Source organism: Hylobates moloch, unplaced genomic scaffold (genome assembly GCF_009828535.3).
Source record: "Hylobates moloch isolate HMO894 unplaced genomic scaffold, HMol_V3 SCAFFOLD_9, whole genome shotgun sequence".
NCBI lineage: Eukaryota > Metazoa > Chordata > Mammalia > Primates > Hylobatidae > Hylobates > Hylobates moloch.
Window position 1 is genome coordinate 66650624 of NW_026652284.1, and position 19756 is coordinate 66670379.

The 19756-nt window shown below is 36.5% G+C and overlaps 1 protein-coding gene across 5 annotated transcripts in view; it reads left to right on the forward strand.

Moving 5' to 3' along the window:
- WWP1 (WW domain containing E3 ubiquitin protein ligase 1) overlaps positions 1 to 19756 on the forward strand; it is a 123668-nt gene that overhangs the window by 77997 nt on the left and 25915 nt on the right. For all 5 annotated transcript variants that reach the window (XM_032759972.2, XM_032759975.2, XM_032759974.2 and 2 more), the window contains 9 exons: positions 1361 to 1456; positions 3736 to 3910; positions 6834 to 6888; positions 7281 to 7365; positions 7490 to 7618; positions 11336 to 11411; positions 11517 to 11588; positions 14452 to 14540; positions 18492 to 18651. In XM_032759972.2, coding sequence (XP_032615863.1) covers positions 1361 to 1456; positions 3736 to 3910; positions 6834 to 6888; positions 7281 to 7365; positions 7490 to 7618; positions 11336 to 11411; positions 11517 to 11588; positions 14452 to 14540; positions 18492 to 18651 — 937 coding nt within the window. The remainder of the gene's footprint in view (positions 1 to 1360; positions 1457 to 3735; positions 3911 to 6833; positions 6889 to 7280; positions 7366 to 7489; positions 7619 to 11335; positions 11412 to 11516; positions 11589 to 14451; positions 14541 to 18491; positions 18652 to 19756) is intronic.

Sequence of the window (19756 nt, forward strand, 5' to 3'; positions counted from 1 at the left end):
CACCATTCCAAGTTAGGGCTTCTTGATAAGCACTCACATTTAAAAACAGAATCTTTTATTGTAAAACATCACACATACACAGAAAAGTACTTTCCTTCAAAATATATAGATGAAACTGATTTATCACAAATTACAGATTTGTAACCATCACACGAGTCAAGAAAGAGAACATTGACAGCACCCCAGGAATACTCTCTCATGTCCCTTCCGAAACACTGCCTTCTCGAGTTCTTGTGTTTAAGAAAAAGGAAAATATTTTCTGGTTATTCTATTTTAAAATTGAAAACAAGAGTCTTAAACTGAGAAGTACCAGTTTGTATTTATTTATTTATTTATATTTTATTTTATTTTATATTTTTAAGACAGAATCTTGCCCTGTCGCCCAGGCTGGAGTGCGGTGCAATCTTGGCTCACTGCAACCTCCACCTCCTGGGTTCAAGCAGTTATCATGCGTCAGCATCCCCAGTAGCTTGGATTACAGGAGTGTGTGCCACCATGGCTGGCATTTGGGATTTTTAGTAGAGACGGGGTTTCTCCATGTTGGTCAGGCTGGTCTTGAGCTCCTAACCTCAGGTGATTTACCCTCCTTAGCCTCCCAAAGTGCTGGGATTACAGGTGTGAGCCACCATGCTCGGCCCACCAGTTTTTATTTTTAAAAATTATTCTTCTATACCATATTAAGAAAAGATTGAAGAGAAATTAACAGGAATCACAGAAGAAAAAATGCGAATGGGAGAAACAAGAGATTGAGAGTCTTCAAAATAGAATAGGAAAAAGATAAAAATGTCATTTCCACAAATTCAGAGACCTACCAAAACCAAAACCAAAATTAGGATAGATATGCACAAAGAAAAGACACTGTGTGCACAGATGAAAGAATTTTCATGGGACAGTATCACCACATACTTCTTTAAGGCGATTTCTGCTAAAAGTCTTTTAGATGGGTACTTTTGAAATTATAGCAAAATCAATATATTACTTCATAGACATTTTGTGCCTTGGATTTAATATTAAGTTGAAGGTTTCTTCATTCTTGATTCAATTTCTGTTTTCTGATAATTTGGAATTCTATAAGTAACTTTTTAAAATGTGGGCTATTCTATTCCTTTTCTGCTAACTATACTTTTAAGTTTCCAATACCGTAATAAAAAGGGAATAATTAAGAGGTTAAAAAAGTACTAATAATTGAGAAAATGAACACTTATGTATATACATAATAGCCTTTATATATATGGCTGTGTGTGTATATAGTCTTTTAATGTAAAGCTTTTCTGTAATTTTTCTGTTTATAAGGAAGAGTCATTTTTAAGATTGTCCTAGTGTGTTGTCTCTTACTGTTATTTTTGTATTTTTATTAAAGGTGGGAACAAAGAAAAGATCCTCATGGTAGAACCTATTATGTGGATCATAATACTCGAACTACCACATGGGAGAGACCACAACCTTTACCTCCAGGGTAATATAGCACTCTTTATGCATCTGCAGTTACATTTTATCACACATGTGGTTTTTAAATTTATTTAGTACAGCATAATTTGATTCTTTCATTCTGCATATATTCAATTTCTTTACATTTCCTTATATAAATAATGAATGTTCAGTCAATGAGATTAGATAATCTGTAGGGCTTCCTCAAGAGACTGTCCAGCATTGGGATGAGTTACTGAAAGAAGTTGCAAAATTTGGTCAGTTGTCAAACCTTCCTTGTAATTTTTTTAAGGAAAGAAAGGTAATATTTAGGACAGTTTATATGTATGGTTCTCCATGGATAGTGATCTAAACTATGTTATTTCATAAGATTTAATGACTTAAATATTAAAGTAGCCCAAAACTATGATCTACAAAGATCACCATGAGTGAACTTATACCTAAAATTGTAGAAGGTTTGACATTAATAAAGTTTTTATTACATACTAAAATTCATACTATTAGGCTGTCATTCAAGGCCATTCACAAACGAGTCTTCCTTTACCTTTGTATTCTTTCATAACTGTCTACATAACTGCACTGATAGCTAGTCGAATTGTACTGTTTGCATTCATTTACTCACACATTCTGTGTGTACCTGGAATATATTTTTCAGATTTCCCTTCCAGATTCAATTTAAAGCCCACCATTATAAAACACATTCAAAATCTAGAAAATTCAAGGCAGAGAAATGTTATTTTTGTAGGATATTTCTCTTTTACAGAATAAAGCACTCAGGCCTTTACTCTACAGTATTAAATGAGAACGTATTGGAAAACATGGCGCCGATATTGCAATATAGCAAACCATGAAGTTCATTTTAACTATGACAGGATCATCAAGTTATAGTCATTCATTTAGCCCATTCATTGAGTGCCATGACATGGGGCTTATTTCACTGAAACTGTTGTCCCAGAATTAGGCAGAGGTTGTCTTTAATTTCATCTTTAGCATCTATTATTCTCTTTGTGACCTCATTATATTTTTAGTAATAAGGTTAAGGAATTTATAATTGGTTGCCGAAAGAAATTTACAATCATTTTATAAATTAATAACAAAAATTGGTTTAATAGATCCTACATGTGTAGAACAGGTGGGAGTTGGAGTGAACCCTGGAGGATGAGTAGAAATCTGGTTGGTAGAGAAATAGGGAAAGGTATTCTGTGAGACAAAGGGGAAACAAAATTCACCTCATGACACCCTTGGAACCAGCAAATGGTTGGACTCTCACATGAGACCCTTGTAGGATCTCAGGGAGATGAGGCTGAAAATGTGGACAATTCATTTTTATGCCATGCCAATGAGCCATCATGGGTGGAATGACATGGAGTCCACCTGCGTTTCAGGAAGAAAATTGGCAGCAATATAATGGCAGGAAGGTGAGTTAAAAAGTAATAAAAAGAGTTCAGTTAACTCATTCTGAACATGGGCATTGGCTATAGAGCAGATTGCTTGGTATACAGCAAGCACTGTCAGTAAATGCTTATCAGAGAAAGAAGGAGAGGCCGGGCATGGTGGCTCATGCCTATAATCCCCACACTTTGAGAGGCCAAGAGGTGGGAGGATCACCTGAGGTCAGGAGTTCGAGACCATCCTGGCCAACATGGTGAAACCCCATCTCTACTAAAAATACAAAAAATTAGCTGGGCATGGTGGTATGCACCTGTAATCCCAGCTACCCAGGAGGCTGAGGCAGGAAAATCACTTGAACCTGGGAGGCAGAGGTTGCAGTGAGCCGAGATCACGCCATTGCACTTCAGCCTGGGTAACAAGAGCGAAACGCCATCTCAAAAAAAAAAAAAAAGAGGGAGAAAGGGTAGCCAGATTGATACTGAAACTGTTCATTCAGTGGCGTCTTTTTAGACAGTCTTTAGAAATTATATTAGGGCTAATGCTTTCCCTCCCTTTGCGGGGCTTAAAACCTAGATGATATGTTGATAGCTGCAGCAAATGACCATGGCACATGTATACCTGTGTAACAAACCTGCATGTTCTACACATGTATCCCAGAACTTAAAGTAAAATTAAAAAAAAAAAAAGAAAATAAGCAAACTCTTCTAGTGTGGGACTAAACATTATAGTGATTAAAGGAAAAAAAAAGATACTAGTGGTAGAATGGGAAGGTAATTTAGCTAAAATAAATAATTCATAGTTTATATGTTCTAGTTATTTTAACATGTCTTGAACTTTTAAATTGAGTGAAGTAATAACTGCTTTTCATTTTCTTATATTGAGAGATTATTGTCTATTATTGTTTATTTGTGGTAGTTGGGAAAGAAGAGTTGATGATCGTGGAAGAGTTTATTATGTGGATCATAACACCAGAACAACAACATGGCAGCGGCCTACCATGGAATCTGTCCGAAATTTTGAACAGTGGCAATCTCAGCGGAACCAATTGCAGGGAGCTATGCAACAGTTTAACCAACGATACCTCTATTCGGTAATTAGCAAATTATAAGATGTTAACATAACTTCCTCCCTCAGGTGTTTCTTTTATTTTTATTTATTTATTTATTTATTTTTATTTTATTTTATTTTTTGCTATCCCTTGACCATAATCACGTATCTATTTTGGTGATTTTTAGAAATGGTATAGACTGTGTTACAAGATATTTTTTAGTTAATCTTTAATGAATAGTGTTTCTGATATATATATAAGCACTTTATAATATTTTAAAATATTCTAGTTTACTAACATAACTTACACATTAAGTTTTATATCCTTACTAAGGGGTAGTTTTATAAATGCATTTCTTAATAAAATAATATTTTTACTAATTTTCAGTCCTCCACTTTTGTAATAATTTTGTTTGTTTTCAACAAAACCAGTTACCTTATGATTTTACTTAGAGCCAGCCAGTCTTGCAGTATTCTACCTATTCTGATTCTCTTCCCAGATTCTAAGAAGCAACACTCATCGGTTTTGCCCCATCAAAGATATTTCTAGAACTCTAAAGTTTTATCCAAAAAATCTAATGCTGTCTGAAAATTTGACCAATTGGTGATTTACTTATTGCCATAAGCAAACATCCGTGAGAGGAGTGGAAAAAACAAAACAAAACTCCTCTGATAAATGGTGTGATCACAGGAGGTAGAAAAGATAAATTTTAAGTACTGGACAACTACAGATAGTGTTTTGAGGCAACTTGAAGAAACCTAAAATGTAGAAGGTAGCAGATAGAAAGCAAGTAGGAAAGAGACATAGAAAGAAAATGTAAGTAACTTTCTCCAAAATCTTGCCTCAGTCTGGCTCTTTCAACCACATTTTTTTCAGAGGTTAAACAGTAAGTTCTCATTTGCAGGTTGACCTACTCTCCTGGTTATATGTAGCTAGCAGGGAGGGAGTGGGCAGCCTAGTTTCCATAGTGTTTCCTGCTGCCTTCAATTGCTGGTTCTTCCATGACTTGTACAGAAATCTGTGGTAAGGTTCCATAGTTTAGCTATATATAGTAATTATACCATGTGGTATATATAGTAATATATATAGCTGTATACATACATAAAAAGTAATACGTATAGCTTTGTTTTTGGTTGGACTTACCTGTGTAAGTTCACCTTTGGTGAACAGGGCAGAATGAGGTAACAGATGTGTATCAGAAGATTGTTATCTTACAAGTAATAGAATCTCCTTAAACACATTGAGGTTTAATTATGTCAGTACAACATCAAGTCTGGGGTAAAAGTCTAAGTGCTGCATTGACTCAGTGGTGTCATCAAGGACCCGGATTCTTTCTGCCCTTTTGCTCTTCCATCCGTATCGCACTTCGGGCCTGTTACTTCATTTATATGGAGCTCTGCACTGTGGGCCTCACATCCACAGTCTAGGCAAGAAGAAAGAGAAAGAGGAATTGAAAGGGCAGATGACTCTGTTGTTGCAAGCCCTTGCCTTTTTTACTTAGCAAAGGATTCCCTCACCATGGCCTTCTGCCTATACCTCATTGGCCAGAATTGGTCACTCTACCAACTCAGCTGCAGGGGAGGGGGAATGGAATGATCTTTATGGCCACGTTTCTACCTCCAACAAAACAGGGATTTGGTTCTCAAGAACAGGTGAAAGATAAATATTGAGTATAATTAACAGGGTCTGTTACAAGATTATATTCATCAAGATGCATATACTTAAATTATTTTTCAGGTAATGATTTTTATATTTGTCATTATTATAGAATTCTTGATAGAATGCTTATGTTTTCTTCAGAGTATATTTCTAGGTTATAAGAATGGAGGCGTACATAAAAATGTGTTTTTATGTATGTATGAAAATATAAAAGATACTAATTAAAAGTTTATTTCTATAAATGATATTGGAGTTGAGTGTTAGTTTTATTAGTGGGCATTTGTTTTAAAGAAAATTGTGATAACTGTTCTATTTTTAAACAAATAATATTGCCTCATTTAAACATCATAATTTCCTATATGTTCTTCTCCCATTTCATCTTCCCTCTATAGATTAGTATGGAAGGACTGGGGGAGTAAAGTATTGATGCCAGTGTATTATTTTTAAATCATTTTAGAAAAACTAATAATTAATTTGATTAGTTGATAGTCTCCTCTTCATGACATTTTATGAACTTTGTGTCTTGGCTGGTAGCAGTGGCTTACACCTGTAATCCCAGCACTGTGGGAGGCCGAGGCAGGTGGATCGCTTGAGCCTAGGAGTTGGAGACCAGCCTCAGAAACATGGCAAAACCTTGTCTCTATAAAAAATACAAATATTAGCCGGGTGTGGTGGCGCATGTCTGTAGTCCCAGCTATTCGGGTTGTTGCTGAGGTGGGAGGATTGCTTGAGCCTGGGAAGCAGAGGCTGCTGTGAGCTGAGATCATGCCACTGCACCCCAGTCTGGGTAATACAGTGGGAAGATCCTGTCTCAAAAAACAAAGAACTTTGTGTCTTGAAATTGCTATATTTCCTTATAATGTAGACCTATCTATCTATCTGTCTATATAATAATACAGATATATTTTTGAGACAGCTTCTCGCTGTTGTGCAGGCTGGAGTGCAGTAGTAGTGTGATCACAGTTCACTGTAGCCTCCACCTCCTGGGCTCAAGTGATCCTCCCACTTCAGCCTTCCAAGTAGTGGGACTTTAGGCATGTGCCAGCACGTCTGGCTAATTAAAAAAAATTTGTTTTAATAGAGACAGGGTCTTCCAGGCTGGTCTTGAACTTCCGGGCTTAAGTAATCCTCCCACCTTGCCCTCCCAATGTGCTGAGATTACAGGTGTGAGCCACTGCGCCCAGCCCCTTATCATATTTTTAGAAAATTATTATAAAATGTGATTCTGCCACATGCTTGGCTTATTTCTACTTTCATATTAAAACACTGTTATTTTATTTCTCTCCCTAATCTTTTCTCCAATCAGGCTTCAATGTTAGCTGCAGAAAATGACCCTTATGGACCTTTGCCACCAGGCTGGGGTAAGCTGTTTTTGCTGATGATCTATAAGGGAGATATATATATCTGCATATATATATATATATATCCCTTATTTTATATATATGTATATCTCCCTTATATATGTCCCTTAACATATATATATCCCTTATAATATATAATATATTTAATATGGATTATATATTCTATATATTATATATACAGAATATATAGAATAGATTATATATTATAGAATTATATATTGTAGAATATATTATATAGAATATAATATATACTATAATATATAATAAGGGATACATATATCCCTGATATGTTTTTATATATATAATGTATAATATATATAATTATGTATGTTCCTTATTTTATATATAGATCCTAAATAGTTATTAAATATTATACTCACTTTATATTTCAGAAAAAAGAGTGGATTCAACAGACAGGGTTTACTTTGTGAATCATAACACAAAAACAACCCAGTGGGAAGATCCAAGAACTCAAGGGTATGTATATACAGCAGCCTTTAGTCATCTTGCATTTATCAGTAGGTAGGACCAACCAACCTTGAATGAGATATTTTTAGTACCTAGAAAAGGTTCATCTTGTGATTTTAACTTTATCTTTTAGCTTACAGAATGAAGAACCCCTACCAGAAGGCTGGGAAATTAGATATACTCGTGAAGGTGTAAGGTACTTTGTTGATCATAACACAAGAACAACAACATTCAAAGATCCTCGCAATGGGAAGTCATCTGTGTGAGTGAAAACCTGAAGTTCTCCTTTAAATATTGCTTAGTGAGCACATGAGATTTAGTCTCTAATTTATCCTCAAGTTTAGCAAAACATTTTACTTTTTGGTTCAAGAAAACCTACACAAGTGAAACCTTAGTATAGCTGTCTTTGCTCTCATTTGACAATGGATTTGCAGCATGTAATTCCTTAATAATAACAATGGCAACTATTTATGTAGTGATTACTGTGTGCCAAGGATTGTTCTAAGTACTTCATAGGTATTAACTCATTTTATCTTCCAATAACCCCTTGAGGTAGATACTGTTATTTTTCCCTTTACCAAGTGAGGAGAGGTATAGGGAGCATAACTAACTGTGCAAAGTTATAAGGCAAGTAATGGAGCTGGTTTCTAACGATGACAGTCAGTCTCTGTCTAGACTCTGTGCTCTTAACTGCCACATCACACTGCTGCATTGAGATGGTCAGTGAAATGATTTTCCAGATTTAAAGATACCTTAATTAAGCAGTTGACAGATCTCTCCTTCATTCTTACTCTACTCTAAGGTGTAATGTCTTTGCATAACTAAGAAAATAGAAGCAATCCTAAAAGGTCTTTTGCAAAATTGTACCATCATATCTGTCCATCTCCTACCATCTTTCCTCCCTCCTGTTCCTATAGATGAACTGTCATTGTTATTATCAAAGTCTCGTTCCTCTGCTGGTACATTCGATTCCTACCCCCACTTTTCTACTTAATTGCTTTAACAGTTATCACCTTTGTCTTGCATTATCAGGTTTTATTTCTCTACCTAATTATTCTTATCAGCTGTTATTTCTCCTAGATGTTAAAAAAAAGCAAAAAAAAAATTACAACTCTTTACCAGTGTGTTCAATCGCAGTTCATTTTTTTTTTTTTTTTCTGAGATGGACTTTCGCTCCTGTTGCCCAGGCTGGAGTGCAATCATGCGATCTCAGCTCACTGCAACCTCTGCCTCCTGGGTTCAAGCGATTCTCCTGCCTCAGCCCCGCGAGTAGCTGGGATTACAGGCACCCGCCACCACACCCAGCTAATTTTTGTATTTTCAGTAGAGACGGAGTTTCGCCATGTTGGCCAGGCTGGTCCCAAACTCCTGACCTCAGGCGATCCACCCACTTTGGCCTCCCAAAGTGCTGGGATTACAGGCGTGAGCCATCATACCCAGCCCACAATTCATTTTTATTGCTCCCCTTTGCAGGAAAGCTACTTGCATGGTTGTCTCTGTATTACTGTTCATAGTTTCTCCTTTAAACCAACTCCAAGGAAGTTCCCCTGACACTGAATTTGCAAGGGCACCAATGATCTTCACATTGTTAATCCAGGCATTGGTTTGCAGTCCTGTCTGATTTGACTTATCAGGAACATTTGATACAATACATTTCTCTCTCCTGGCAAAAGTAGTGCTGTGAGCCATACTTTCTTGATTTCCCTCTGCCTTTCTGTTCTTCTTTCTTTATTTTTCTGAGTCCTCCTTTTTTTCCTAAGCCTCTTTTTTTTTTTGTTAACTACATTCATTCTCTTGATGCATCTTATTCAGTATTATGCTTTTAAAACATGTGCCTGCTAATGACTCACAAATTTAGCTCAGACTTCTCACTTGAAATTTTGCTTTCTATATTCAGCTGCTTATTGACATCTCCACCTGTAACTCCTTCTTGATAGGTCCTGTAAAACCTGCTCTCTGGCCAGGCATGGTGGCACACACCTGTCATCCCAGCACTTTGAGAGGTTGAGGCGGGTAGATCACTTGAGCCCAAGAGTTTGAGACCAGCCTGGGCAACATAGCAAGACCCCGTCTCTAAAAAAAAAAAAAAATTCTAACAACAACAACAAAAACCCAGTCCTACCTGTGATATTCCTTGTCACAGCTGATGATAACTCCACTCTAGCATGTGCTTGGGTCAAAAATTTTGGAATCACCTTGGTGTGGTGGCTCATGCCTGTAATCCCAGCAGTTTGGGAGGCTGAGGCAGGCAGATCACCTGAGGTCAGGAGTTCAAGACCAGCCTGGCCAACATGGTAAAATTAGCTGGGCGTGATGGCATGTGCCTGTAATCCCAGCTACTCAGGAGGCTGAGGCAGGAGAATTGCTTGAACCCGGGAGGCAGAGGTTGCAGTGAGCCAAGATTACACCATTGCACTCCAGCCTGGGCAACAAGAGTGAAACTCCATCTTAGGAAAAAAAAAATGTGGAATCATCCACAACTCCTCTATCTCTCCTACCTTACAAACAATCCATCAAGAATTCTAGTTACCTCAACTTCAAAATATATCTAGAATCCAGCTGTGTCTCACCACCCCCATTGCCACCATTTTGGTCCAAGCTACCATTATCATTGCCTGGCTTGGTAGCAGAGTCCTCTCTCTGCTTTCTTCCCACACCTTGTACAATGTTGTTATTCTCCGTACAGCACAGAGACTGAATTTCCAAAACAAAAGTTAAATTAAAAGTCATTTATTTGCACAAAACCCTTCAGTGGTTTCCATCTCAATAAGAGTAAAAAGCACACTTTACAACAGCCTAAATGGCCTTATAGGATCTGACCCCTCTTAGCTCTTCAACCTCTTCTTGGTTTTCGCTCCTCCTCATTCACCGTGTTCCAGCTTCCTTGGCCGCTAGCTGTGCCTTCAACACCTTCAGCTTCCACCTTGGGTCTTAGCCCTTATTCCATCTGCCTGGTATGCTCTTTTCCTGAAACTCCATATGGCTTTTGCCCTCTCCTTCATGTTTTTGCTCAAACGTCACTTTGTCTATGAGCTCTACTCTTTTTACCCTTTTGAAAATTACAAAATGCTTCTCATATCAGTCCTTATCCTTTGTCCTTTTAACAATGCCTTTTTTATTGTTTTATTGTTCTAGGTCAGGAGTGACAAGATATTTGTACTTTACTTATTTATTATATTGTTTTGTCTTATCTCCTTCACTAGTACATAAGCTCCACAAAACAGGCATTTTTACCTATTAATAAGTAATGCTGTCACTGTCTAGAAGAAAGCCAGGTACCAGCTATGCATTCAGTAAATGCTTTTTGAATAAGTGAATTCACTTGAACCTGACAACACAAGAGAACATTTTTCATCTGTTCCAAAGTGTTCCTTAAGATTATGAAAGTTCTTTGTGCCTGTCAGGCCCTCAATCAATAGGCAAGAGATCCAGGCTCTGTCACTGAGTCAAACCATATTGTAAAACCTGTATTCCTAGGTGCCATGCCACCAACTCTGCCTTTTCTCTCACTGACCACCTGAACCATGTGATCTGGATGACAGTGTTGTTTCTAGGAATTTGATTTTGCTTTGCTTATTATCTCCAGGAATATTTGTTTGGGTTTTAGGTTAGGCTTAGGATGTGGTAGAATTTCCTTCCACGTCTCTTCTGTCTGGAGCTTCTGTCCTCCTTAGATTTAAGGATTATCAAAGATTTGCTTTGAAATAGTCTATAGTAGACTTTGATATTTCATTTAACTCACTAACAAAAGATCCAGCCATAAATACAATGTCCTTCTTTGTGTATGTGTGTGTCCTGTTGCTGTAATAGTCCCCATTACTTGAGCTGCTTTTGGCCCACCATGTATGTATACCCTTCTCTCCCAGCAAAAAACTTCCTGTGGTATTTTGTAGGACTTTAGTACATTCTGATTTTATACTGAATACTAAATATTCAAGTTTATTATGAGTTAATTTGGTTTATTTTTATTTTTCTTTAGAACTAAAGGTGGTCCACAAATTGCTTATGAACGCAGCTTTAGGTGGAAACTTGCTCACTTCCGTTATTTGTGCCAGGTACTACAGTGGTAAATAAATCTTATACTCAATAATTTAGTCTTCTGTTTATACAATACATATACTATAACTCAGATAATATTATGATATTATTTTTGTTTTTAGTCTAATGCACTACCCAGTCACGTAAAGATCAATGTGTCCCGGCAGACATTGTTTGAAGATTCCTTCCAACAGGTAAGGAGGATTTTAGCAGAATAAAACACTATTTGTCTCATTGTATTCTGTGCATCCAAAGAAAATCAGGGTTTTAGAGATTTTTAAACCACCCAGAACACAGCTATAATAATAATGACTGCCACTGCCACTTGTTGAGTCTCTTTGTTTTGTTTTGTTTTGTTTTGTTTTTTTTAAATAGAGATGGAATTTCGCCATGTTGCCCACGTTGGTCTTGAACTCTGGGCTCAAACGATCCACCCACCTCGGCCTCGTAAAATGCTGGGATTACAGGCTTGAGCCACTGCATCTGGCCTGAGTGCCCATTTTAATCATAGTTATCCTAAACCCTCCCATATACTGAGTGATTATCATTTGCAAAACACCGGCATCTTGCATTTCTCATTTTATTTCATTCATTCTCACAGCATCCCTTTGAGATGGCTCTTATTGTATCTCCATGTTACAGGTAAAGGTACTGAAACTGAGAGACATATCATGAATTTAGATGTGTATTTACTAAAATAAAGCTTAAACAGCTTTTGGAACAAGTTGATTCTTGTTTTGACACCATACTTGGCTAAGAGTTTATTACCTCAAAGTTTTGATAATGCTATCAAATTAAAATTAAATTGGTAGATACTGTATTCCATTTGATAATTCCTTTAATAACTGTTTATTCTCACCTTTATGTTTCTGTTTAAATGTGATCTCAGAGAGACCTTCTCTGAGCTTACTATTTTAAGATGGCAGTCCTGCTCTTCTCCCTCACAGTCACATTCCAGCCATTTATTGTGCTTTATTCTTTTTCATAACCACCCAACATAGTGTATTTTGTCTTCCTTACTAGAATGTGAGCTCCATGAGAGCAGGGACTGTTGGTTTACTGCTGTTCTGCCTAGTCCCTAGAATAGTGCCTTTGCACATAGAGGGTATTCAGTAAATATTTGATGAGCAAATAAATGAATGCAGTGTTTCTTCCTTTCCTGAGTCATCTGCAGAATATTTAAGGATAAATAATCCAAATACTGTATTGTCAGTTTTTTCCCAATGAAGTGGAGAATTTTTCATAATGAGACGTCTTATTCCCCCACTAGTATTACAATGATGAACCAAATTATGCTGTTTACTCAGGCATACAGGGACTTTTATTTATACTTTGTACAAGCCAAAATGGAGTAATGATACTCTGAGCCCCAAGAGAATTTCAAACCATAGCTTAATTTTACGATTGGACTTTGGGCATGATACTTACACTATTATCAAGTTGATTTTTTCTTTTGAGTTAATAAATTCTTAGGAAACTAAGTGTAAATAGGTCAACTTGTTCTAAACTCTGGACTGATTTTAGTAAATGTACATCTGAATTCATGGTAGACTTTATTTTGCTTTTTACCCTGTCTTGGGAAGAATCATGGTCTATTTGATCTATAGCACTGAGCCCACAACTGCCCCAAAGGAGGCATGCTGGTGAGCTGTGCTCCAACCCAGACCTGCTAGTCTTGGCTCTGGTCCTGACATATGTGTGGAATGTAATTTATTTCTCTCCAAAGTAAAGCCTACTTACTAGTAACCTTGATGTAAGCTATTAAAGATTATGAAAATTTGGTATAGGTATTGTTTTTAAATTATACCAGCCTGTGAATAAATTCATTATTGTGTAAATAATTGCTCATTATAGCTGAGTTCCTTTACTACTGAGAAATGGAATGTGTGGTATAAGCAGGATGCAGAACAAAGTCTTTTGCCTCGAAGTACTGCTAGTCAGAAAAATTTACCTGTTGGAAGATTTTGGTACAGTTTGGGGAAACCAGCAGGGGAGATAATATTTTTAATCTTAAAAGCCTTTTGTGTCAAACTCTTCCTCTCTTGTCATTAACCCAAAGTAGAACTATCATTTAATACTACAAGGGGGAAAGAGTATAGTTGACCCTTAAACAACACAGGGGCTAGGGGTGCTGACCCCTTGCACAGTTGAAAAGCCATGTATAACTTTTGACTACTCCAAAACTGAACTACTAATACCTACCATTGACTGGAAGCCTTACCAATAACATAAAGAGTCAATTAACACATATTTTGTATAATATATGTATTATATACTGTATTCTTTTTTTTGAGATGGAGTCTCGCTCTGTGGCCCAGGCTGGAGTGCAGTGGCACGATCTCGGCTCACTGCAAGCTCCACCTCCCGGGTTCACACCATTCTCCTTCCTTAGCCTCCCGAGTAGCTGGAACTACAGGTGCCCACCACCACGCCCGGCTAATTTTTTGTATTTTTTGTAGAGACGGGGTTTCACCATGTTAGCCAGAATGGTCTCGATCTCCTGACCTCGTGATCCGCCTGCCTTGGCCTTCCAAAGTGCTGGCATTACAGTCGTGAGCCACCGCACCCGGCCTGTATACTGTATTCTTATAATAAAGTAAGCTAGAGAAAGGACAATTTTTTTTAAGAAAATCATAAGGAAGATAAAATACATATACTATTCATTAAGTAGAAGTGGATCATCATAAAGGTCTTCATTCTCATTGTCTTCACATTGAATAGGCTGAGGAGGAGGAAGAGGGCTTGGCCTTGTTGTCTCGGGTGGCAGAGGCTGAAGGAAATTCAAGTATAAGTGGACCTGTGCAGTCACCATGTTGACTTAAACTCATGTTGTTTATGGGTCAACTATATGTGAAAGTGAGTCAGGAAAAGCTTGACAGATTGATATGTATGTCTTCATCTAGTTTGTGAAAGAAACCAATTCATCTCTTGAGTTAAAAGCGTGGTATAAGATAAGGAAATGTGTTATTTTGAAAATAGAGATTCAATTTAAATTGTTTTGAAAGGAACTTGTACTGCATGTGAGTATTTAATATTCATGTTTTTGTTTTTAATTAGATTATGGCATTAAAACCCTATGACTTGAGGAGGCGCTTATATGTAATATTTAGAGGAGAAGAAGGACTTGATTATGGTGGCCTAGCGAGGTAAAATAAAAACACACATATCTGCCTTGAAATAAGTATATCTCATTGTATGCAGGGAAAGTATTCTTGAAAACATATGTGAATATATTGTATTAAATTTTTGAATTAACAATCCAGAATTTTTCTCAAAAATACACAAGGTAACCATTATTATTATTACTACTCTTGGTTATCTTTCTATACATCTTCTTTACATATATGTAAATTCATATATATGTGTAATATAGTATATGTTTGCTGCTTTTTTTTAACAGAATTAATCATACAATGTACACAATGTAGGATCTGATTTTGTTTTTTATATAGTGTGGACATCTTTCTATGTTAGCATATATACAGTGAGTGAGTGAATTTGTTTATTTCTTTTTTCTCCTTCTTGTTTTTTAAAAAGTTTTTAAAGGCTGGACATGGTGGCTCACGCCTGTAATCCCAGCACTTTGGGAGGCCAAGTGGGCAGATCATGAGGTCAGGAGATCGAGACCATCCTGGCTAACACAGTGAAACCCCGTCTCTACTAAAAATACAAAAAATTAGCCGGGCGTGGTGGTGGGCGCCTGTAGTTCCAGCTACTCGGGAGGCTAAGGCAGGAGAATGGCGTGAACCCAGGAGGCGGAGCTTGCAGAGAGCCAAGATCACGCCACTGCACTCCAGCCTGGGTGACAGAGCGAGACGCTGTCTCAAAAAAAAAAAAAAAAAAGTTTTTAAAGCTTTTTGTAGAAATGAGGGTCTCACAGTTTTGCCCAGGCTGATCTTGAACTCCTGGGCTCAAGAGATTCCCCCTACCTTGGTCTCCCAAAGTACTGAGATTTCAGGTGTGAGGCACAGCACTCAGTCTGAATATTTTCTTTTTTAAAATGGCTGTACAATATTCTGTTGTATGGAAATATCATAATTAATGGATTAGCATGCATACATTCTTATTTTTTGCTATTGTAACATCATATGTTGGTTTTATGTTTATGTTTTTAGTCCAATCTGAGTCTCTTTTGGGAATAAAGTTTTCTACATTCACTAAATATATTGTTAACACTAGACACTTGTGAAGCAATATGGGTAGAAAATCCTTTTATTTTTAAATTTTGTCCCTTATTTGTTCTGCCCAGCCTAATTTGGCAACAATTTATTGTTTAGCAAAACATTTTGATTAAATCTTTCTAAAGTATTCAAACTTGCTTTTCATAGAAACAACTCCTTTTTTGAACTCATTTCAGAGGTGTACAGAATTACAAAATCAGTTTTAACACAACTGGCAAAAAGAGATACAGAACCAAGTACCACTGGTGGGAATAGATACGTGATAATATATGTGGAATTATCAGAGTTTTGTTTATATTAGCATATTTCCTCGTTTACAACATCATTAAACTTTTCCAGAAACGAAACACTGCCTATCATAATAAATGTTCATATTGCATCTATTGTGAGTTTATCTCAATTTCAGAAATGTTCAGACATAAGAAAGGTATCTTAGAAATGAGGAAATATGGTATTTTTACAGTGTGTGTTTATTAACATTTACATTCTTGTCTGAGCCCTTATTTGCCTCAACTATTTGGGTCTAAGTTTTATATTTTGATGGTTTTAATGAATATAGCTAGTTCCTCCATAACATTATTTTTTATTCCTAAATTTTTTATTTAATTCATGTATTGGTGGGCTAGATTCATGAAATGTTTTATTAAAGAATTTACAGGATTGATATATTCCTACAGTCTTTGCATAATGTTCTCTGTTGCTTTTACATATAAACAACTATTTCACTAGATATAAATTTCTCACACACTTGTTTTTCCAATACTCAGACATTGCTTTACTGTTTTCTAGCATTGAATATTAGTACTGTGAAGTGTGAGGCCAGCCCCTTGTAGGTACCTTATTTTTCCTGTGGGTGCCCACACAGTCCTTTTTCCTGAAGTTCAATAATTTCACTGTTGATTGTTTTGTATCGTTTTTTAGAATATATTAAGATCTTCCTTAATGTCAGGGAAGTTTTCTTCTATTATGTCTTTGAATATTTTTTCTGTTCCATTTGTTCCATTTTTCTTCAGGAACATCAGTCATGGGTATGTGGAATCTCCTTTGTCAGTCTTACATGTCTGTCATCTTTTCTCTGATCATTTTTATCTTTGTGCTTTTCCATTTTATTTTGATTTTTCTCAAGCCTATCCTCATGTCACTGTTTGCAGTACTGCCCTACGTTTTGCTGCTTCTAATGTGATTTTTCTTCATTAGTGGTATTACTGTTTTCTTCATTTTCTTCTTTAGGCTCTGCTAGCTCATCTCTTGTCTCATAATTTTTTCAACCTCTTGTGTCTCTTCAGTTTATTTGACAGTATTGAGAAGAATATGTTGAAAGTTAATTCTTCTGCCTCTTGCTAGTTAGGAATTTTTTTTCCTTTTCTGCTAGCATCAGGGGAAAGGTTAGATGCCATGTTTTAGCCATTCTTCTTTTGAATTAATTCAGTTTTCTCTGGGCTGTTTTTTGCTAGAAATTATCTGAAGCATCTGGAGGGTTTATTCCTAGTTTTTATATATGTGTCTAAACACACTCTCACTAGACCTGCTCCGTCCTCTTACCTGGGGCATGTCTTACTTCAGCCTCATTATAGAGGGAAGTCACTTGGTTCAACTACTACTATGTTACAACTGGACTTAGTTTTAATAATTGGTGTTTACTATTTCTAGTTGATTTTGTTGAGGACTCCCTTCTCTACCCTTCAGGCAGTATCAGCGATTGTGTTTTATAAGCTTTAGGAAAGCATTTATTAACAGGCTGCCAGGCCAGATCTAGCCTACATAGAGGTGGCCCTCATTGTGATTTTATGGTTTTTAAATTATTTTATGACATTTGAAAATCATTAGATTATGCTTAAGAATGAAGATTTCTGACTTCTCTTTAAAACACTCGACCCACAATCCTGCCTTCTCACCTGGCATCAGTGGGCTGAATCAGAGTTGCTGTTTCCCCTGTAGATTAGCATATACTCTGTTTCACTACAGTGTCCACCACTGCCCAGTTACCTGAGGACTACGATAATATGCCTAGAAATTTTTCTTCCTTAAAACCAATAATTTAGCAAGTATATAAGGAATGGAGGATTGTGGCTAAGCAGAGAATGTGAGCCCCATCTAGAGAATAGAGAAGGAATCCCCTTGTACTTACAGATAACTGTAAGCATTTGAGTTGGAACCCTTCTTTAGAAGAAACTGCTGTTGAAAAGAACCTTTTAGAGATTGGGTTTATCTTGTAATACCTTTATCTAGTTGGATTTCGCATATTGGACTTTAAAATGGGTGGTAAAAGGTTAGAGATTGCTTATCACATTTAAAGATTTAACCTTTTAAATTTTAGTTTCATTTTTAATGCAATGACAATAAAGTTAAAACTGTTAAATAGCAGCAGTGCTGTGTATCTCGGTATCACCTGCAAATGTACATTAAAATCTATTGTATATACATCCTAGAGTGCTTGTAAGAGTTAAGAATACAAAAAAATACATGGCTTTTGCCTTTGAGAAACTTACAGTCTGATGGATGGGGCAAGTCATGTGCATAAAAATGAATTAATATTGTGAGATTGTTAGAACAGAGTATTCAGTGACTGATATTAATACAAATACACTGGAAATTGCCTCAAAAAATTATTGAAGTGGGATTTAAGCTGAATTGAAGTTGAAGAGACATATCCAAGCAAAAGTGTGGCATACAAATGAGCATGTTATATCTAATATGAGGATCAGTGAATTTGTTGTTTGGCCACATAGAAACTAGCAGGTAACTTAAATGGAGAGCCAGATCATAGAAGAACTTGGATGGAGGGCCAAAGAATTGGGCAGTGGAGTTCTTAAAGACTATTGAGCAGAGGTATGAGGTGTATATGAGTATATTTAAGATCTGTTTTTAAATTCACATATTAATGCTAAAAAATAACCTTGACTTATTTTCTTATAGAGAATGGTTTTTCTTGCTTTCACATGAAGTTTTGAACCCAATGTATTGCTTATTTGAGTATGCGGGCAAGAACAACTATTGTCTGCAGATAAATCCAGCATCAACCATTAATCCAGACCATCTTTCATACTTCTGTTTCATTGGTCGTTTTATTGCCATGGTGAGTTCCTGACTTTATTATTTTTGTTTATTTAAATTTGTTACAAATGTATTAGAGAAGGCTTTAAAAAAAAAGGATAAGCATTATATTTGCTATTCACAAATTTACCAAGAAAGTTTCCCTGGAGAGTGTAAAAATATATTTTTTGAGTACCTGTATAAAATCAAGATTGTGAATATGAAGATTATGTTTATACAGCCACTTAGTCCTTAAAAGTCCTTTCATTTTTAGGGGAACATCACACTCCGGGGACTGTTGTGGGGTGGGGAGAGGGGGGAGGGACAGCATTAGGAGATATACCTAATGCTAAATGACGAGTTAATGGGTGCAGGAAATCAACATGGCACATGGATACATATGTAACAAACCTGCACATTGTGCACATGTACCCTAAAACCCAAAGTATAATTAAAAAAAAAAAAAACTCCTTTCATTTTTAAAATTAAAACCCATTTATAGTATGACTACTTTTATTTGTTTATTTTTAATAGAAAAAATTTTAATTCTTTTGAGACAGGATCACACTCTGTTGCCCAGGCTGGAGTGCAGTGGCGTGATCTCAGCTTACTGCAACCTCCACCTTGCAGACTCAAACGATCCTCCCACATCAGCCTCCCAAGTAGCTGAGACTACAGGCTCGTACCACCATGCCAGCTAATTTTTTTGTATTTTTAGTTGAGATGGGGTTTCATCATGTTGCCCAGGCTGGTCTCAAACTCCTGGGCTGAAGTGATCCGCCTGTCTTGGCCTCCCACAGTGCTCGGATTACAAATGTGAGCCACCACTCCCAGCCTACTTTTCAATAAAAGGAAAATCTGAGCTATCTAATAATTGTATTTGATTGTTTTTGGAATTTTTAGAGCTTTGCAGAAGCCCTTACGGAACTATTGTCTTTTGGGAAGTGTTTGTATTTATTTATTTACCTGTTTATTTGCACTTTATTATCTATTAATTCATTCAGCAAAAATTTATTGACAACCTACTGTAATGCCAAGCACTGTTTTAGGCTCCAGAGATGAAAAGAATACACAGTCCCTGCTCTCAGGGACCTAAATTCCATTAGATAGAAACGAATAATCAATAGATATATTCTGAAGGAAAGAGT